The 23,187-nt window shown below is 33.2% G+C and overlaps 1 protein-coding gene across 13 annotated transcripts in view; it reads left to right on the top strand.

Annotated features, from left to right (window-relative positions):
* Window positions 1–5,079: 5,079 nt before the first annotated feature.
* The window catches only part of LOC111054054 (probable Na(+)/H(+) antiporter nhx-9), a 153,940-nt gene continuing 135,832 nt past the window's right edge, over window positions 5,080–23,187 (top strand). For 2 of the 13 annotated variants that reach the window (XM_039428553.1, XM_039428562.1), the window contains exon 1: window positions 5,090–5,671. In XM_039428553.1, coding sequence (XP_039284487.1) covers window positions 5,437–5,671 — 235 coding nt within the window. In that variant the 5' untranslated portion in view covers window positions 5,090–5,436. Of the gene's footprint in view, window positions 5,672–23,187 lie in introns of all 13 variants that reach the window. The other 11 variants (XM_039428561.1, XM_039428559.1, XM_039428554.1 and 8 more) reach the window with 10 other exon arrangements.

Genomic DNA, 23,187 nt, shown 5'->3' with positions numbered 1-23,187 from the left:
TTACATAGGCCTATAGTGCAATTTATTTTTTTTAAATGCCTTTTCGAAAATTTTTAAAATGTATTCTATTTAGAAATAGAATAGAATTTAGTGACGTCAAAAATAATTCAAAAGTGAAATATTCAATGTTTTGACGTTTTTTCACTCTAATAATGTTATTTAGTTCATGGATAATATTTGTTATTAGGCTATAATAACCTGTAACAAAATCATGCTACCATGAAATTTCATTTTTATTTTGTATATTCGATATGGATTTATTTTGATATGAACCTGTAGTGATTCCTGTCAGAAAATTGTAATGAAAAGAATATAAAAGTAATGCTATTGTAGGAAATAAATATTTTTTTTGTGAATTTAACTAAAATAGAAATGATGCTGTGAAGGAAGTCTACACTTTCCAGGGGCTTCACACTATAAAAATAGACAACACTTTGTTGTGAGTATAGGTTATAATATAGAATCATTAATGTCGAGATTCTACATTCTCCATATTTCTTTCCAAAATCATATAGGCTACATGAATGGATTAAAAATGCGCCAAATACCATTGACACATTAGAACGATTAGTATTTGCAACCATAATAATATTGTTTTCCGTATAAATAATTATATTAATATAATATATATAATGTGTAGGCATATGAAATTATTTTGACTATAAACCGACCCAATAGGGCACAGAGGAAAGAAACACAAGGATGTATGTTTTCTCAACATACAACTTTTCTGTTATTACTAACGTATTTTTATGTAACTTTAAAGTGAAAAAAAACACTCACATTCTTTGGTGTGGCGACAACCGTTTCGTGATGGTATTGCACATTTTCAAGCCCAACTATTTTCAAACTCAGTTTCTGTTAGGCTTGAAAATGTGCAATACCAGCACGAAACGGTCGTCGCTACATAAAAGAATGTGAGTGTTTTTGTTCACTTTAAAGTTACATAAAAATACGTTAGTAATAATAATAGTGAAAGCAAGATGGATAACCAACAACGACTTTTCTATTGATGAAAGAGTTTCAATCGATCATATTAATCGTAATAAGAATTTTTATAAATCATTTATCATTTATAATACTAGTTAGGGTCATAGTGAATTATTTCATTGTCTCATTGTTTGATATATTGTCCCGTTCCTTTTTATTTTATTTATTTACGCTTTTATCAGTTTTGTCACTGTCCAACATGTTGTTCAAATAAGGCACTATTTTGTCAAACTTAGTATTATTTTGGGTTTTTAGTGAAATAAATTGAATTGAATCAGAGTTGTCTTTTTTTTGAAAAATATGTCTTCTTGTTTCTCCATATTTACGGTTCCGTACCTATTTAAAAATGTTTTCACATTGATTAAGATGCTTTTGCATTTTTCAATGTATGAAGATACAGTACTCAAAGTTAACTAAGGAAAGGAAACTTATGAACTTTTTCAGTGCGAGTGTTACCGTATTTTAGTAGGTATTTTATTGCTCACTCTAGTACCCTTCAGTAGCCAACCAGCGAAAATCAATTCAAGTTCTATATGAAACCATTAGGCTATGTACGAATAAAATAAAAGCTCATTTGAAAATGATATATTTTTGCAAAAGGCTAATCATTGACTGATGTGTTGAAAAAAAAATATAGATGAATTGATATTACTGAGATTGCAGGGTATAGGTATAGTGCTGGAGCTTAAATTCCATCCATTTTTCAATGAAAATGTGGTTTTTGCGCACATTCTATATTTTCTAAGATTGTGTCTGTTGGTGTTAGGGTTGCCACCTTTTTTAAAGAAAAATAAAGTACATTGGTAATCACAGGCCTAACAAATATAGTACATTGGGTTTAAATAAAGTACAAGTAATTTTTGCCTGTATATTCAAAAAGTCAGCATAGTTTTTTGTGGCATTCTTATATATGTTACTCACAAGAATACACATTATTGACATGAATATCACTGATTACTTGAATCAATTATAATTATTCTATTAATAATGATTAATGATAGAATAATTCAAATTATCCAAATAAGAACATGATAGCTTGGAAAGTTATTGATTACATACTGGTATGATGAAAATAATAATTAATTATTGAAAAGATAAATTAATTTCATTTTTTACAAAGCACACACTCGTACAGAAGAATTGTTTAATATAGTATCATGAAAAAAACATATAATTTATTTTATTTAATCAAAAAAGTTTTAGAGTTGGTCTTCTAAATTCAAAATGTAAGTTATACGCCTTGAAAAAATGCATAATATTGCTAAACTTCAACAATTTAATCAACTCTAGGCTATTGCAAAATAATTTGAGGTACACAAGATTAAGAAACTTAATGCAAAAAAATTGCACCCCTCTGGTCAAAGTTATGTGTACTTCTCAAAATGAAATTTTAAATGATTTATTAAAAACAAAAAGCACCCTTTATTTTATATGAAATATTTTAAAAGAACGACCGGTTTCAGCTTATTTTAGCCATTTTCGAGTTCAAATGAAAAACGAATAAATAAATAAAAAAGTATTGACTGATTTATCTTTATCTTCTATTTATATATATATATAAAAGCGAAATGGCACTCACTCACTGACTGACTGACTGACTCACTCACTCACTCACTCGCAGAACTAAAAATCTACTGGACCAAAAACGTTCAAATTTGGTAGGTATGTTCAGTTGGCCCTTTAGAGGCGCACTAAGAAATCTTTTGGCGATATATTAACTCTAAGGGTGGTTTTTAAGGGTTTAAAGTTCTTTTAGCATGTATATTCTTCTTATTCCAATATCTTAAAATTATAATTGAAATGTCCATATCATATATGTTAATATAGAACTATAATCTAGAGAGAGTACCACTTCGAAACAGTTGTTCTGGTAACTAAATTAAAAATTTTGACAGGTTGGCATTAAGTTGAGTTGACTTTGTTAGGTTGGCACCAAGTTGAAGATTGAAATGCATTTATCCAGAACCTCCTAAATACCAATGTATTCAGTTAGCCAAATTTAGCGTTTTCTCAGCTTTTCTGCGTTTCCTCACCTTTTTCAATAATTGATGGAAATATATTAAAAAAAAATCAGTACCGTACACAGGTTAGGTAAGATACGTCGATATAGTAACAGGTATTCTTCGAGATCAAATTGACATACAGATGTTCAAATTCGGTACAGAGTTTCCGCTGAGGTCTACATGCAGGCGAGCGAAGCGAGCCCATTGATCTCATTTTTGGACAATCCAGTCGGGGGTCCAGAATTCGGTACAGAGGTTCCGCTGAGGTCTACATGCAGGCGAGCGAAGCGAGCCCGCTGATCCCATTTTTGGACGATCCAGTCGGGGGTCCAGGGGTGGAGCCCCCTGGCTAGACGGATATGGCGAGCGAAGCGAGCCTGACGGCTAGTGTACATATAAGACTATTCTTTATATTATGTTATATTTCTTGGTTTGCATAATTTTATCAAAAATTGGATTATCTAAATCGAATTGTATGATATTTATTAGTTTATTACTATTTAATTTTGCTGTAGTGTAGATATGAAATATTCTTTTCATTAATTTATTTTACTTTTGCTTCCAACGTTTAAAATCGTCATAATAGCATTCATATCAATATATTTATGGTTTTCTTCTATCAAGTGCTCCACAAGGCTGATTATTGCCTATAGTATTTTTTTTTTAGAGCTTGAATGTGCTCCTGGAAGAAATAAATAAAGGGTGCTTTATGTTTTTAATAACTTTTATAAGTAGCCCACGCAAATAAAATAATTTTGAATGGATATTCAAAATAGAATACATAATTGAATATAATGGAATACAAAATGAGTTTAATAATGAATTTCAAATTCAATAAAAAATCAATTAGTTTATTCTTGAAAATATATTTCTTATTTCTTTTGGTCATCATCAATAAATAATTGTTACTGGTGAAGAGCTGCAAAGCATCTTTGCAATCAACATTCAAATTGAAATAAATCATTAGGTACCGTAGTTCATTATTTCTTATGAGATTCAAAGATGCTTTGCTCCTCTCATCTCTCCACTTATTATTCATTACCGAAAACCCCCTTTCCACAAATGCTGAAGTGGCAGGGATAGACTAAATATGAAACCACTTTATACAAATTCTTGAACTCATCAGCATCACATGCACTGAAAAAATGTAGCCAATATTTAGATTAAATCTGACAGTCTCCGCCACTCTACTAACCTAAAATGTTTTGATTTCCTCGTACTTGATTATATAGTACTTAATTGAGCAAAATAAAGTATTTTTGTGTACTTTATCTTGCCTACAAAGTATAAAGTACAAGACCTTCAAATAAAGTACAATACTTTATTATATAGTACGGGTGGCAACCCTAGTTGGTGTCTACTACCCCTGGATAGCTCTATCACAGAATAAGTACAGAATGGAAACTGTCAATAAAACGCCTATCTAACCAATGCTTTTTACAAGGCGCAAATACTATAGTGAGGTCCACGTTATAATGACAGTGGATGAAGATAGAAGAATAGCGATGCCGATTCTCTGCATTAATTAATTATATTTCTACACCGTCAAAAACATAATTGGCATTGTTGTAGACCTAGAAAAGGATAGTAGCACCGGCTTCGTCGAATGATTGACAAGGATACCTAAACCAAAGTTGATCAAATACTGTCATTATAACATGGACCTCACTATAGACACGTCACGTGACCTTGGGAAGTTCTAATCCTGGTCTTCTGATTAGCTCGTGGCAGTGAACGAGATCAATTGATCCGGATCATTATAGTGATCCGAACCTTCCATCAATACTATTACAATGCAGCACTTCCTAACAAGATGGCGGATTTTTGCGACAGGGTACTAGCCAAGTTTCCATACTGTGTGTATACTGTGGCTCTATGCCTAGCCTATATAGTAGAGTAGTAAAGAGATAATAACAAAAAAAACAGATATTGCTTGTCAGTGATGGGGGAGTTCGCGGCCCCTAGACAGCTGACGCCGCACTCCAGCAGTGCTGCCACCCTACTCCAGGGCGCAGGGAAATTTGCAACGCTAATTTTCTCTTTTGCCGCTTGCTCAACGATTTATTGAGAGTGCGCGTTAGCCGCTAGGGGCGCTAGTGACGTTCTCACGACGCCAACAGCAGAATACGAAACAGTCGCTGCTCAAACCTTGAAGGTGGAGCTGGGTCTCGTAGCGTGGTGAGGTTAGGACGCGATGGAAATCTCAGTTGCGCTTCCAGTGGCCGGCTATGACAGCCACCATCTCTACAACAGCTATTGCTTCCCGTGTCGTTCTAGCATCTGTTGACACCCCTGTTATTACTCGCTTAGAAGAAATTAGTGGCCTACTTCTTGTTAAAATCATTACTACTGTTACTAGATCAATCGATATCGTACTTTGTTGTTGTTATGTGTGACATTGTCAGTAAGTTTTAGTCTAATTTTTGAACATACTAACAGTAAGATGGGCTCTTATTTTGGGTCGGTTGTGATAATAGTTGTTTGTACATTGTTGGGACTGTCGTCTGCCGCTGCAGTGGAGGGTCATCGTGAGCCGCGATCAGCTGATTCAGCCGATCATGGCGACGCTGGGTCTGGAGGCCATGCCAGCTACAAAGTGTTTCACTTTGAATTCCAAAGGGTCGAGGCCCCCTTCATCATAGGACTATGGATTTTCCTGGCCAGTCTCGCCAAAATAGGTGAGTTTTTCAATGGTTTCATATCATTTTTCGTTTTTAATATCGCTGTGAAAAAGAGCTTCTTCAGTCTTCTGCGACTGCGGATGATCCATAACATTACTGGATTCTTAGGTCAATTTGTAAACAGTATCAATGCTCAGCGACAGTTATTATCATTATCAATAAATAGACCTATGAGTAGGCTAATATGAAGGGGAACTTTACTATTTACTTTATCTAGGCGAGGCCTATTATAATATCGTGTGTGGCAATGCTAAGATAAGTATAGGTAGACCTATAATCGTATGATAATTGTCTTTTTTCTTTAGGACTACTTTTAATATATAAATAAAAATATAAATCTCAGTACACTTTTAAATATGAAAATTATTTTTTATGTGTCGTATGATATGAGTTAGATGTATGAGCCCCGCTGGAGCCTGAAGCAACCCAAGTTTTATTGTATAATTAGGGGGAAATTTTTAAAACCTAGTCCTGAAGAAAAATATCATTATTATTCATTTCTGATTACGGTACTATATAAAATAGAATCTATACGACACTGCGATCCAAAGCTGACGATGACTACAACGCCTATCCTGACCTATGCTTGAATCAGAGACCTGTTTCAATAAAAATGGAATTCTTGTAACTTAGAAAGGAAACAGCTGAAAGATGAAATATTTCATTTTGTTTGTCTAGTGTGTGTTACAATAATTATTCTACATTAAATTTACATCTCTATGGATTAAGCAGCCTCTGTTGGGGTGTGAGATGCTGCAAACCGAAAACGCAAACTGCTGCATTTATAGAAACCATCCAGGTTTAAACGAGAGCACCTACATTTACAACGATAATCTTTTCAACCAGAAGTTGGCAGTGGCTGCACATCACGCTTATCATTTTTAATTAAATTTATATTTTCTGTATTGAGGTTCATTGCAGATTTCAGATCAAACTACACTAACTGTACTACATGCTGCAGCAATGTGCGTTTACTGCAGCTACAAGACACTATAGTGAGATCCACGTTATAATGGCAGTGAATAAAGATAGGAGAACAGCGTTGCCGATTCTTTGTCTTAATTAATTATATTTCTACATTGTCAAAAACAGATTTGGCATCGTTGCCGAGCTAGAAAAGGATAATACTACCTGCTTTGTGGAATGATAGACAAATATAGCAACATCAAAGTTAATCAACTACTGTCATTATAACGTGGCCATCACTATAGTAAGAAGGATCCAAAGATCATGATCATCAAAAAAGTCATGTTCTAAAAATCTATGTTGAGAATCGTTGATGGCAGTGATACGAGACTGTGGGTGTTTGTTGGTTAACACCTAATTTTTTTAGAAGTTCAGTCTTCAGGAATAGGCCTACGCGACGCCGAAATTTTAATCCAGACTTATTTTATTGGAGTTACACCTGAGACAATAATTATTGTGGGTTGTGGAAAATGGTACCAACTTGGTTGTCCATTTCCATTAATTTATAGTTTTTACTGACGTGCTCTTGGAAACGCTCAGAAACCTTTTCTTCGAAATTACATATCTGCTGGGTTCTAAACTGTAGGTATTAATTAAAAAAACATAATATTGTATTTCCTTGTTATTTTTTTTCTTTAGAATGACATCATATTATAAGCTTTAATTATTTTTAATAACTGGAATTATCAAGATATTTATCAGGATTAAAATAAAATTAAATGCAGGTAGCCTATCAGAAAAGGTATTCTTTTAAATGAGATTTGATTAGCTCTTATTATATCTGAACTGCGTGTTGAAGTAGTCTATTTTCAAAAATTATTTTTTTAAATATCTTTATTGTTTAATAATTCTTTCTAATGACGTTGATTTCTATGAACCATTATATTCATTTATTACCGGTAGGTCAAATGCATCATAATACTGGAAAGAAAAGGGCGCTAGGCTAAAACATCTCAGAGATCTTTCGTGAACCAATTTATTGATCTCATCCTCCTGGACGTACTCCTGGGATATATTGCTCTGAAGAAATGATTTCCATCCATTTTTCAAGGTGGTGCTGAGAAAAATGATAAGTGGCTGTAGTAAGTCATCATTCCACTCTCGTATCTAAGCCTTCATTACCTTCCCAGAAACGCCCTTAAATCCTATCACAAATCTTGGATGGAAAAATCGTGAACAAGTTTTAAGTCAAAGCTTTAGACAACTTTCTACCGCCAGTTCATGTGATAGCTGTCAATATTTGCACTCAAGTTGAACTGGCTTATCAAAAAAGGATATGAATCATTCACTGCGCTAAATTTGCTACGGCTGCGTTGTACTGTATTTGCTATCTAGGAAAGTAAGTTCCTCACTCCTTTTATCAATAGATGTAGTATAAACTTCGAAAAAAGCTTGTTCATTTAAAGATTTAATTTTCATTGTGTCAATGAATCCATAAACTTTACTAAATATAATCAAGCAATCTTCATACAACTGTTTGCAATAGTGTAGTTATTCTACCTTGTATAGAATTCATAGGGGATATTGAGAAATCCTGATGTTCATGAAATGAATATTCATGTGAAGTGCCACCTGGTTGTTTTAGCAGTGTTCTAGCCTAAATAATTCATAATCCACACATTCGAAAGTAAAGTATTTGAGGTTTTATTTTATTCAGTTTTTACTTTTTACTATCAAATAATAATAATAATTCAGCTGAAATATACTAAAGGCTCTTTTCTGTTAGTAATGAAAAATCCACCAAACTGAAACTAAAATGAGTCTGAGTAGGCTAGGTGGTGAGGCTACTATGGGTATAAGAGAGATCAACATTTAGTTGAATCACATTGTATAGTAAGTATATTGAATAATTACTTTTGCTCATCAGTCTGATAGTGCTCACTTTATCTACACATATATTGTGCGGTTAGTAATTTTTCTCGACTAAATCCTATCAATGCCAAACATCAACGTTTCAAATAATATTTAATTTCTTCTTTGAAGATTATCAGGATATTCCCTGTACGCTGAAGTTGCCCCTGTGCAAGAAGTAAGTAAAAGCCTTGAAATGCGATCAGGATTTGCTATTTTAAGTGTCATTTGCACGAAAGCCTGTTAAATTTAAATTGTGATTGAATGCCACGAGAACCAATCAGTGAAGCTCTTTTCCAGAAAAGCATTTTCTGATTGGTTCAAATACTTTCAATAATGATTAAAATTTAACAGGCTTTTGTGCAACCGGACCATATGTGGAAATTTGATACTACATTGAAGCTTGAAAATTGAAAAATATTTGTTGGGTACATTGGTTATTTGCCGATCAAATTACATAATATGGCCTATAAAATATTCATTCAATGTATGATGTATATTATGTGGAAGAACCATCACCTCAACTTTCATTGTAGGCTATCACTTCGATGATCACTAGAAAATGCCGTTATAAGAAACTTGCCGATTTTAGAAAATTCATTCAATGTTGACCCATTTCAGTGGACGGTTGTTTATGGAGATCTGGATCCACTTGTGCCTCAATACTGAGACACTACAATCGGTCGGCATTCCTTATAGATAACACCATTCAGCCAATGCTGACAATTTCAATTGAATCTTGCTAAAGAAACGGAAGCCGTGTTCCATCACATTTGAATTGTTTATTGTTGTGGGACCGAAGCCAAAATCAATTTTTCGTCATGGCTAGATAACAAACAGAAAGAGCTTTGCCGATTGGTATATCCAACGCGAGGTTCCAGGCTGTATATCGATCTCGGGGTCCTTTTTTCAATCATTGGTCGACTGTTTGTCAAGAAATGAATGTGAATTTGATATTAATATTATTAATCAATATTCATATTCATCTATTGGGCATGTCAATGTCTGCTATATAGAAGCATAGACTAACTAAACATTATACTCGGTTAGATCTGTGGTACAAGATATCAAATGGCATAATAATACATTCATGTCATATTCATCGTGCTCAGTACTTCGGACAGTGTTACCCTGGATTTTTTATGTTACCCAATTTTAACCTGGATTCTGAAAAAGGGTTTCTTGAAACTGTCAGCATTGGTTGGATGGGGGGTGCATTGATGTTACTATAAGGAATGCTGATGGTTTTAAGTGAAACTCACCAGTGTAACATCAATATTATAATAGGTAATGACTATTGGTTCACCTATAACTACTAATAGTTACTAGTAACACCAACCTATAAGTGTATTACTAGTGTACCTAACTAGTCTAGTATTACTCTAAAATACAAAGTATCATATCATACTTCTTCCTCTTTGCTCGTAGTTAAGGTACTAGGCCTAGTGGGAGATAAATCATATCAGATAGATAGATAGATGTATTTTATTTGCACTCTATAACCTTACAAGATATATCAGGGTAGAAGCTATGTTGTCAAAAATGTAGACTCTAGAGGGCCAAGGCTCTATCCTCTATGTATTTTATACATTTCAAGAGCATTCGTGTTTTTAATTTGGTGCAATTATATTCATCAATTATTTCATTACAGTAAATCTACTCTGCAAACCCAACATCCAATATTGTTGATTAACTCTAGTGATTGCATTGCATTCGAATTGAAAAAAAATTGAATTGGATATAAGGTTCTAATTTCATTGATAGAACTTTGCTGTATTGAACAAATAGATTGGAAATTCGGAGAGCTCATAATAATAGGACAAAGTCCCGATAGGGATAGAGTTATAAATTTGGAGAATTCAAGGACGGTGTGATTCATTCTAACTCATATTATCGAAATCTCAATTTTCCACCTTGAAAATTCAAAATTAGCTGTCAATGATGTAAAATTGATGGAATTTTCAATAATGTGAATCCCAGAGCTTTTTACAATTCATTCGGTTTAATCAATAGAGAAGTATCATATTTCTCTTTCATATTCTCTTCATTCTTTCAACTATATACATGCACTCTCTCACAATCACTCAACTACATAAATTCTCACGCAAAAGAGAAAATTTCCAGAGTACCCATTCAGCTTCAAAAATAATCTCGACTGACGGTGTCCCAGTTCCATCCTTAATTGAAGTCGAACAATAATTTGCTGCAATGATGAGAACTCTGTTTGCGCACTCTTCTGGTCTTATTAGAAGAGACTTGAAGGTTAAGGTTAAGCTTCTTTCTATCGACAAACTCAAGAGCTCTTGTCACTTGAGTGCTTTCATCTGCTGGGATAATAAAGCATGCTCTTTCATATTATTTTCAAAGACATCTTCTAGAAGGATCTATCCTTTTGTCTCGCAAACTTGATACTTTCTCTCCCACTTCATCTCTCTCACAAACTCATCTCTCTGCTGTTATAAAAAGTGACAGACTGCATTCATTCACGCTCAGCCTGGCATTTGGGTGCATTTATTTACACGCTTGTCAGCAAGAGAATTACTGCAATATTCTGTATACTAAGTTATCACACTTCCAAAGCCTTGTCAGAATTCGGGTCAATATTTATTCATATTGTTGTGAGAAACCCGCAGTCTGACTTCGATTTATTTTGTTGAAAGCATTACAAAAGCAAACAATACTGAGTTACATTATATTTTAATTTATAGATCAGCTGCTCCCGTTTTATCACAAGATTCTTATAGATTTCCATTAAGGCCCGGTCACACAAAAGCCGGATAAATTTTAACCGTGATTAATTCCACGAGAACCAATCAGAGAAGGCCTTTTTGATAAGACGGCTTCTCTGATTGGTTCTCGTGGGAATAATCACGATTAAAATTTAACTGGCTTTTGTGCAACCGGCACCAAGACTGTCGAAAATTGAGTAAGAAATGCTTGGAATATAATTGGATCGCAAACAAAATTGAAGTAAGATCATAAGAACAATGAAGCATGGAAATGATGTATAAATGAATGAATTATTAATCTCGTGGTAAGAGGGAAGTGGATAAAAAATCTACATGATGGATAAATTAATAATTGAAATCTTGATCAGTCAGAAAAACTTCTATCTAAATTTTGAATTATTATGATTAAGTGAATCGAATCTCTTCTCTTAAAATCCTGATATTACCTCAAATCGACCGAATAAATATTTTTGATTTCATTCCAGTTGAGTTATCAAAGTGAGTCACTGATTCAAGTAATCATTACGGTACTTCGGCCATAGTTAACCAATTATTCCTGCTCATTGAATTTTTCTAAATAGGTAGCGTCAGATCCCTTTCATTTGTCGCTACTCTTTCTCAACGTTCTCAGTTTTTCAAATACAAATCAATTTTATCTGGTTTTTCCACTGCAACCTGAAACGTCAGTAAATTTCCGCTAGTCTATTACGAAATGTTTCTGTTTTTCACATTTCAAATATTCTATTATTTTTCCTCTTATCTACCCATTTCCCTCTTTTTAATCTGGTTTCCGCTCATTTTCCTTTATGATGTTACCTCCAAAAGAAATACTTTCTTTTCCAAAAAATAGCTATTTCTTTTCTCAAACCATCTTTGAATGTGATCTCATTGGGGTTTTTTAATATATTTTCTAACATCTGACTACGACGCATACATGAGTTTTAAGGAATTTTCCTATTAGCTCATGCACTATTGACTTATTTTTTACTGTATATTAAAATGTATAGTATAATGTATAATGAATAGTATTCGTGTCTATGAAATGAATCTTTCATCCGGTTTACTAAACGAATTCATTCAGTAGTTTACAAATTACATACATAGTCTCATTACATAGTCTACATAATATTTCAGAACATTTTCAATTTCATTTCATTCAACTGAAATTTTTGTCAGATAACAACTACTACGAAATTGGTAAAAGATAGTCTATCTCATATTATGTGTTCAACAAAATACGGGTCGGTTATAAACAAAAATGCTATTCTGTCATTCATACCCGAATTCAACGTTCATTGATTTATTATCGACTAATCATTGACCTCAACCTCTTCTTTCTCGACTACAACCTACCAACTTAGCCTAGTTTCGATTAAAAGCTCATTTATTCTCATCAGACTGTATCGCAATCAGCTATTGAATTGAAAGAAGTTGATGTGACCTGCTAATTAAGTTCATACGCATTGCTAGATACTGTGAACTACTCTATCAAACTACACAGCCTAAATTCGTTGTATACTAATATATTAACAATAATTGGTTCGGCGAGAAAAAAATCAAAAACGTTGCTTGAATTTGCATGGAATGTGACACGGATTCCGAACATTACTCTTTAGTGTCAATCTTAATTTGTGGCATTTAATTTATAAAGGAATAACTTTCTAAGCCAAGCATGCTATATTGAACCAATAGGAAATATTCTCGCCTCAGAATTTAGCTATTCTGTAATTGGTAGCAATGTAGGTGTGCAACGCCAAGACAGTTTTGAAAAACGATAATAAATACGGCTCTTGAAGCAGAGATTATGGAATGCACTTTTAAAATGTAGTTATTAGAATGTACATTCTATACTCTCTGTCTTCGTTTTGAAATCAATGACAAACGAAGAATTACGTGTTTCTTAAGGACATGCGACATTGAAACTTTTGATTCTTGTATGCTCTCATCTATATTGTTGATTAATTATTAACTAATATTAATAATTAAAGTAAACTCTTACAATTCGTTGCAAAAATTTCTTAGCCCTTGCATTTGGATTTGATGATAGAAAAGTAATTTCTCTGATTATAATTTCTTTGAGTGTAGTGAAGCTCGCTTAATATTAGCCAAATTTGGTGAAGTTGTTTCATTTTTATATCAATCCAGATACAACATTTTTAGTATAATGCAAATTTGGACTGAAAAATAAAAATAACCATTTTTAGACTATTTTAATCAAAATTAGGGAGATAAACAGTTTTAGGTCTATCCTGTTGATTCTTTCCCAATCATTGATTTGATATTAAGATTGTGGAATGAAATAAATACGTAAAAACAGTTTTTTCATAGCCTAATTGAAATATTCATAGTTGGTAGTTCAAGTATCGACCAATCAGTAGCCAGGGTAGAGAGAGTCAGAAATGTTCTCAAAAATATGCTCGAAACGTATGTAGGAACTATGATGCTATCTCAACTGAAATTCTATGAAAAGTAAAAAGATTGGGTTCACTCAGTGTAAGAGAAAGTCATTTATAGACCTAATGCAATTGTGTCTGGTCTACTGCTGCATAGATGAATATTATTCATAGCATCTGTCAAATTAATTGAATTTGAATAAATATTGAAAATTGTATGAAATCAAAATATTTATCCTATCCAATTATATGATTTGAATAAAATATCAAAAGTGGACAAATAAATATTTGTCAAATTGATCAAATATATTCTTCTGCCATAATCAATAATATTTGTCCAATCCGTCAAATTGAATCAGATTGGATAAATGTCGAACAAATATATATGACTTTTTTTCGCAGATATGGGGTTTAACGGAAATTTGATTGCAGTGCATGGGAGGGGCTCGAACCGGGTACCCCTTTTCTCTTGACATCCGTCAGTGCACACACTCATGTACGGGAAGGTCGATCGACGCGTTCATTTTATAACAATGAAAACGGGCGGGTTCACTCACACACACACACAAATAGAACAAATCGATCTGGAGCCTTAGCAAGGGGACAGGGGGGGGGGCAATGGTCAGTGGCTACTAGTCCTTTTCAAACAAATTTCGTGTGTAAAGCCCCCCGGTGTATTCATTTGACTGGGCCAACCTTAACCTCAGATGGGTTGTCTGTTTGCTCACATTTCCACTGCATCTGTACGAACCTTCACTCACAAAGCTAGAGATGCGGCTATTTGTATCGAGTCTCTGGCCAAAATGTTATTCTGTCAAATTTTGTGGTATCAAGACGAGAGTAATTTGGATATTGGTAAGGTGTTGTAAAGACAACGCCTTATTTATTATGTTTGTTGTTACGTACTTATTATAATAATAAAGCATACGCTAGTTTCATAGAGAAAGATCGATTTATTATACGGTAGTTATTATGAATAATTTTTCATTGAGCTATTCGTTTATGCTGGTAGACTATTCTTGTATGCTTATTATCTGTATTCTATGCTAATATCAATAGCTCCGCATCAAATTCCCATCATAGTAAATTACATAGGTGAATATTGTAAATAATACATCAGATTGTACTTTGAATATTATTGTGTCCTTATTATTTATGTTGTATTGGTGCCTGTTTGAAGGCAGCTCCACTACAATAACTATACATATGAAAATATTACCTGATATTATTATCTTGGTATTTGGTTCTATTGGAATAATTTTATCATACTCAAGTGATGTTTGAAAAAAAAATTAAGTAAAACAATTTCTAGCCTTCATTTTTATTAGCCCTAAACCCACTATATCAACATTTTCAAGCTGTAGATCTTATATTGAAACTTTAATAGATTGTGCTTTACCACAAAATAATGAAGGACAGGGCTCCTTCCTCTGTGGCTTTACTTTTAAACCGTGAAGATTGGGTTTTTTCATAAGACCTTGATAATAGCATAGAATAAGCTACATTTTCTCTATAATTATGATATGATAGAGCTTTATGGGATTTCCCAATGCAGTTAGAATCTAGAATTAGCTACTTGTAATTGCAGCTCTGATCGATGATCTCGAATCAGTTTCAAACAGCTTCATCATCTAATTTTTGACGAATCATGCTCTCTATAATTTATATTGTCTATTGCTATGTCTCTGGGAATGGAAGCAGTTGCATTCTCCGTGATTTTACCCATTGCTAATAGGTGGCGCCTCAACTCCTGTCTGGCGCCTGTAAAACTAGGAATTATATACATACGAATAGGCATATATAGTAAATGGGCGCCTATTGTTTCCATGACATGACCTTCTATTATTGGTTTATTGCACTACTGAATTGAGAGTATTGTATTGTATTGAACTGAACTTGTATGAATTTATGAATATGAACTTGAGTCTATACTCTTTAGTTGAATGACCTGAAGTATTCTAGTTCTAATGAATATCAAACGAAAATTTCCCTTCTATTTTTAATTTCAACAGGCGAATAATTTATAAGATATATCAAATACAGAACCCTTGTTTATTCTATAACATTTTTTACATTATTGAAAAATGAATGTTATTGTAAAATTGATTTGATTCTTTGATACTTTTATCCTAAAAAAATACCATGCAGATGACAACTAAAATAATCTGAATCATTTATCAAAACATCACAGGAACATTTGTATTGTCCAATAATAATTAGCAGTAGATAAAAATACTAGATCTTCTCCAACCACAGATTTATTAAAGATCGAGATACCGGTTTCGGTTATTACACCATTATCAATCCCTGGTAAACTAAAATTAAAAGTAAAGAGGTGCAGTATTCATACTAACAGTCGAGCAACGCTATTGGTGGAAACTGTGACCTATCAAGGTGAACGTCTGTGCGTAATTGACATGCAGTCAAAATAAATAAATGATGAGATTAAATAAATTAAGTCATCGACTGGGGTTTAAGAATCCGTTTTCAACTGATGAAAATGAACTAGACATGTTACAACTTCAGCTTCGGGTTGTTGAAACCCGAAAGTAAGTGAGTGGACTAAATCTTTTATTCCATCAATTTAACTGTATTTCGATTTTCAATATAAGGAAATAGTGAAATTAAAACCTTGGACTTTGTCACCTATAAATTTGGAAGAAAAATAGCACAAGGACTACCTTATTGTTTTATTTGCCAATGCTATTACATTAGTGTCATCTGCATTATAAATAAAATATGTAAAAAAGTATAGATTTTTATTGGCATTATTGAAAAGAACCCTCGGCCAACCCAATGAATTACAACAACTAAACCATTGCTAATAATTGTCAAGACAACCCCCAACCCAAACGCAATGGATATCAACAACGTTCCATGATATTAAGCTGCTAATACTATTGTAAAGATACCACTCTTCCCAAACGCGGCGTTTGAGAATTTGAAAAGCGCGTGCCCACGTCACAGATTGTAATGACATTGGCGGCGAGAGAATCGGCTCACAATAAAGCGTCGTTATTATTCGATTAATTACCTGCAAAGGTGACACGATGACGTCACTTGGTCACGTGATTAATATCTCTTCTTATCCAGCTATAATCGGTTGGATTCCATTAGCATCATTTGCGAAACGGGCTGTGACGAAACTGCGCGCAATTGTCTTGGGATTTTGTTGTTTTGCGCGTGTCGGTAATATCACGTGATTTTCGCACAGTGCAATTCACGACAATTTTTGTGCTGAATCATACTAGTATGTAACTAGACTATGATATGGATAGACTATAGATAGATAGATAGATAGTTATAGATTGGCCTTCTTTCGATGATATTTTTGCTAGTTTGGTGTGAAACTCCAATATATTATAATAAGTTCGTGAATAAGTTTATTTTATTATGATATTATATTTATATTAATGAAGATGTAACAGAAATGGAAGATACATATTGATCTGATCCATGTTGCACCTTGTGTACGGAAACGTCAATATGAATAAGTTCATGATTCATTAAATAAGTTTTTGTAGCATGAACATTGGGTGGATGAATTTTGGGAGGGAAATGATATAGAATAATAGCATAATGGTGATCATGGACACGGAAAGTAAGCATGATTAAGTATAGAAACATGTTTTATCATTGAGCGCTGTATATAATGAGGTCCACGTTATAATGGCAGTGAAAGATAGGAGAACAGCATTGCCCATTCTCTGATAGTCTATATCTGATGGAATTTTAATTGTTCATTTTTGTTAAAAATCATCAAATACATTCATGAAGAAAATGTATTTTTCATGATTTAATTATAAGTTTTAATAATTGAGATTGAATATTTTGATAATTATTTATATTACTTCATTACTGAAAATGATCTGGCAACGTTGCAGAGGTAGAAAGGATAACGATGTCTGCTTTGTTGAATTATAGACAAGGATAGCAACATCTATGTTAATCAAATACTGCCATTATAACGAGGACCTCAATATAGCTGAGTAGATTAGACAATTTAGAATACAATATTCAGCAGAGAGTATTCAAATGTGCTCAAAGTTAGGAGATATTGTAATATCGTTTAAATCGATACCGACTATTTCATGCTATTTGTGCACTCCCGCCCCCTACCCAATTCCAAGAACCTCTGGTCCATTTTTGAAAATGGGGATCGGCATTTCGAAATCTAATAATTGAACGAGCGTTAGCGATTTCTCACTTTTGACTTACTGAATTACTGAAGGCTAAAGTCGTTGTTCGGCCGTTCTTTTCCTCTTTGAACTCTGGATCGAAATCATGTATCACATGACAACCTTCTCATTAAAAAAAAAAATGAATTTGGATTGATATGAGGGACACGGGATATGAGGAACAGTGTGGGCTTTGAGCCTGCTGTTCCTTTCCCAATCATTCATTATAGTTGAGAATAATATCCTATGTATCAATGTATAAATAAATAAAGATATTGAAACGACAGAGTAATTCTTCATTTCAAATAGGATCCTCAATGAAACCTACTGTCAAATTATTCTTGTAAAAGAAATATTCAGCTGTTTCCATAATTTTCACCTACTCTGTATAATTAAAAGTTGCGGGTTTCAAAGAATACAATACAACAGTTCTTGAGCGAGTTTTCCAACCCAGGGGTCACTAGTCCTATCAATAACTGTTAAAAGTTAACTTGAAAAATAACATTCCTCAGCATTTTTAAATTAAATCAACTATACTGCTCTAGTTGGAAACTGTTACTACTGATGTTATTGGATACATTGGTATATTTTATGTGAAGTTTGACCATTTCCAAAGTTCTAGCTGAAAAAGATACCTATTAAAAATATATTATGACGATTTTTTTTAATAAACCAAGGTGGCAGGCCAAGATGATTGCGGAAAACCAAGAGAAATGAGATTTGTTCTGAAAACATTTTTAGTTTGAACAGCTTGATGTATACTGTGCTTGTATTAGGGTAGTTTCTTTATGGAAACTCTAGAATACCACCACTTCTTATTTACAGTACTAATGTTCTTCTAAAAATAATAATATTGTAGCAGAGAGAAAGATCCTCAAAACGCTCGTTCTGCATCCTACTTTCCGAAAACAGTGTTTGCATGATTGCCTACCTCAGCCTTGAACAGATTAGAAAGAGTTTCATCCACAAATCCTCCTCACTCCGGCTTTGGAAAAGCAAGTTTAAACGTTTATGCTTAGTCATCTCCTTCTCTGGTTTAGTTGTTCAATTTTAATCTGATTTCCTCCGAGTTTAATCACAATCAGAAATTCAAAATTTAATCATACTTGCAAGCTTATTCCGTGATGAAGAGCAAAAATGCATTTCAGCAAAGTGTTTCATTGTTCTATTTAAACACTTTCTTTAATTTTCTGATTCAGAATGAAATCCTATCTCTTCAAATAGTAGATTTTTCATATTTAAGCTTGTGCAGGACCTCGTGAATTTTTTTAATTATTTCAGTTGGACCTCATAACAGTAATAAAAGTTTTTCCTCACAATTTTATACAGTAATCTTGTTTTACTGAGAATTGAATAAGCTTAGTTTATTTTTTTAATGTTTCATACTAGCACAATACTAGTGGAGCAATACCGAGAATATGGATGAAATTGTAGAATATTTTATTTACTGACTGATATTGTTTTACCCATTTGAACTCTTCTTCGACTGTTTCCACCATAACTCATCCTCAGTAGAGAAAGAAGTAATTGAAAATTAACTTTTCCAGAAGTTGAATAGTTTCCTAGAAACTACCTTATCCTTTGCATTATAGTGAAATACTCTACATTAATTATAGTGAAATACTCTACATTAATTCGACTTGGAATCATGTTAATTGTCATAAAATAAGGAAAACTGTGTCTTCTAAATACTGAATTATCAGAGAATATATCAGTCATCTATGGTTAGTGATCTCAATTTGGATAATATCTCGATCTAGTTTGAACTGCTCGTGTTTAGTAAATTGACTGATAAATGCTCCACAATTCAAGGAAATTGACTGTAAGGAAATAATATTTGAAGGATGTGAGGTTTTAAAAGAAACAGAGAGTTTTGAGGCATTTATCTACTAGAATGAAAAAGTTCAGCGTAATAATTTAGAATTGGGTATACGTTCTTGACGTGTCTCAATAATAGGGATTTATTGGCGAATTCGATTAATTACCTGCAAAGGTGACACGATGACGTCACTTGGTCACGTGATTAATATCTCTTCTTATCCAGCTATAATCGGTTGGATTCCATTAGCATCATTTGCGAAACGGGCTGTGACGAAACTGCGCGCAATTGTCTTGGGATTTTGTTGTTTTGCGCGTGTCGGTAATATCACGTGATTTTCGCACAGTGCAATTCACGACAATTTTTGTGCTGAATCATACTAGTATGTAACTAGACTATGATATGGATAGACTATAGATAGATAGATAGATAGTTATAGATTGGCCTTCTTTCGATGATATTTTTGCTAGTTTGGTGTGAAACTCCAATATATTATAATAAGTTCGTGAATAAGTTTATTTTATTATGATATTATATTTATATTAATGAAGATGTAACAGAAATGGAAGATACATATTGATCTGATCCATGTTGCACCTTGTGTACGGAAACGTCAATATGAATAAGTTCATGATTCATTAAATAAGTTTTTGTAGCATGAACATTGGGTGGATGAATTTTGGGAGGGAAATGATATAGAATAATAGCATAATGGTGATCATGGACACGGAAAGTAAGCATGATTAAGTATAGAAACATGTTTTATCATTGAGCGCTGTATATAATGAGGTCCACGTTATAATGGCAGTGAAAGATAGGAGAACAGCATTGCCCATTCTCTGATAGTCTATATCTGATGGAATTTTAATTGTTCATTTTTGTTAAAAATCATCAAATACATTCATGAAGAAAATGTATTTTTCATGATTTAATTATAAGTTTTAATAATTGAGATTGAATATTTTGATAATTATTTATATTACTTCATTACTGAAAATGATCTGGCAACGTTGCAGAGGTAGAAAGGATAACGATGTCTGCTTTGTGAATTATAGACAAGGATAGCAACATCTATGTTAATCAAATACTGCCATTATAACGAGGACCTCAATATAGCTGAGTAGATTAGACAATTTAGAATACAATATTCAGCAGAGAGTATTCAAATGTGCTCAAAGTTAGGAGATATTGTAATATCGTTTAAATCGATACCGACTATTTCATGCTATTTGTGCACTCCCGCCCCTACCCAATTCCAAGAACCTCTGGTCCATTTTTGAAAATGGGGATCGGCATTTCGAAATCTAATAATTGAACGAGCGTTAGCGATTTCTCACTTTTGACTTACTGAATTACTGAAGGCTAAAGTCGTTGTTCGGCCGTTCTTTTCCTCTTTGAACTCTGGATCGAAATCATGTATCACATGACAACCTTCTCATTAAAAAAAAAAATGAATTTGGATTGATATGAGGGACACGGGATATGAGGAACAGTGTGGGCTTTGAGCCTGCTGTTCCTTTCCCAATCATTCATTATAGTTGAGAATAATATCCTATGTATCAATGTATAAATAAATAAAGATATTGAAACGACAGAGTAATTCTTCATTTCAAATAGGATCCTCAATGAAACCTACTGTCAAATTATTCTTGTAAAAGAAATATTTAGCTGTTTCCATAATTTTCACCTACTCTGTATAATTAAAAGTTGCGGGTTTCAAAGAATACAATACAACAGTTCTTGAGCGAGTTTTCCAACCCAGGGGTCACTAGTCCTATCAATAACTGTTAAAAGTTGTCTTGAAAAATAACATTCTTCAGCTTTTTAAAATTAAATCAACTATACTGCTCTAGTTGGAAACTGTTACTACTGTTGTTATTGGATACATTGGTATATTTTATGTGAAGTTTGACCATTTCCAAAGTTCTAGCTGAAAAAAATACCTTTTAAAAATATATTATGACGATTTATTTTAATAAATCAAGGTGGCAGGCCAAGATGATTGTGGAAAACCAAGAGAAATGAGATTTGTTCTGAAAACATTTTTAGTTTGAACAGCTTGATGTATACTGTGCTTTATTAGGGTAGTTTCTTTATGGAAACTCTAGAATACCACCACTTCTTATTTACAGTACTAATGTTCTTCTAAAAATAATAATATTGTAGCAGAGAGAAAGATCCTCATAACGCTCGTTCTGCATCCTACTTTCCGAAAACAGTGTTTGCATGATTGCCTACCTCAGCCTTGAACAGATTAGAAAGAGTTTCATCCAATCCTCCTCACTCCGGCTTTGGAAAAGCAAGTTTAAACGTTTATGCTTAGTCATCTCCTTCTCTGGTTTAGTTGTTCAATTCTAATCTGATTTCCTCCGAGTTTAATCACAATCAGAAATTCAAAATTTAATCATACTTGCAAGCTTATTCCGTGATGAAGAGCAAAAATGCATTTCAGCAAAGTGTTTCATTGTTCTATTTAAACACTTTCTTTAATTTTCTGATTCTGAATGAAATCCTATCTCTTCAAATAGAAGATTTTTCATATTTAAGCTTGTGCAGGACCTCGTGAATTTTTTTTAATTATTTCAGTTGGACCTCATAACAGTAATAAAAGTTTTTCCTCACAATTTTATACAGTAATCTTGTTTTACTGAGAATTGAATAAGCTTAGTTTATTTTTTTAATGTTTCATACTAGCACAATACTAGTGGAGCAATACCGAGAATATGGATGAAATTGTAGAATATTTTATTTACTGACTAATATTGTTTTACCCATTTGAACTCTTCTTCGACTGTTTCCACCATAACTCATCCTCAGTAGAGAAAGAAGTAATTGAAAATTAACTTTTCCAGAAGTTGAATAGTTTCCTAGAAACTACCTTATCCTTTGCATTATAGTGATATACTCTACATTAATTATAGTGAAATACTCTACATTAATTCGACTTGGAATCATGTTAATTGTCATAAAATAAGGAAAACTGTGTCTTCTAAATACTGAATTATCAGAGAATATATCAGTCATCTATGGTTAGTGATCTCAATTTGGATAATATCTCGATCTAGTTTGAACTGCTCGTGTTTAGTAAATTGACTGATAAATGCTCCACAATTCAAGGAAATTGACTGTAAGGAAATAATATTTGAAGGATGTGAGGTTTTAAAAGAAACAGAGAGTTTTGAGGCATTTATCTACTAGAATGAAAAAGTTCAGCGTAATAATTTAGAATTGGGTATACGTTCTTGACGTGTCTCAATAATAGGGATTTATTGGCGAATTTGAATAATTCATTTTACTTTGAAATAGTAAATTTTGTGATCAACTTCCCGTGACCTTTTTATTGAGAAGCCCTCTCTTCAAAAGTAGGTTTCATAGATGGAAAAGCTCACTAGTAGTAACTAGAAAGGCCTTGTGAGTCAGTAGGCTTCATTCTACTGGGTGGAGCAAGCAATTAAATGGAAGAACTTTCAGGTCTATTGAAAAGGAGTTTTATGACCTCTCACGGAAAGTGAAAAGAGATGTATTATCTATCAGCCGTGTCTATTCTGTCCATGGTTTGACTAATATAATAGATCAT

Source organism: Nilaparvata lugens, chromosome 5, assembly GCF_014356525.2.
Source record: "Nilaparvata lugens isolate BPH chromosome 5, ASM1435652v1, whole genome shotgun sequence".
Classification (NCBI taxonomy): domain Eukaryota; kingdom Metazoa; phylum Arthropoda; class Insecta; order Hemiptera; family Delphacidae; genus Nilaparvata; species Nilaparvata lugens.
The sequence above is the reverse complement of the archived record's forward strand: the minus strand, read 5'-3'. Positions and strand labels throughout refer to the sequence as shown.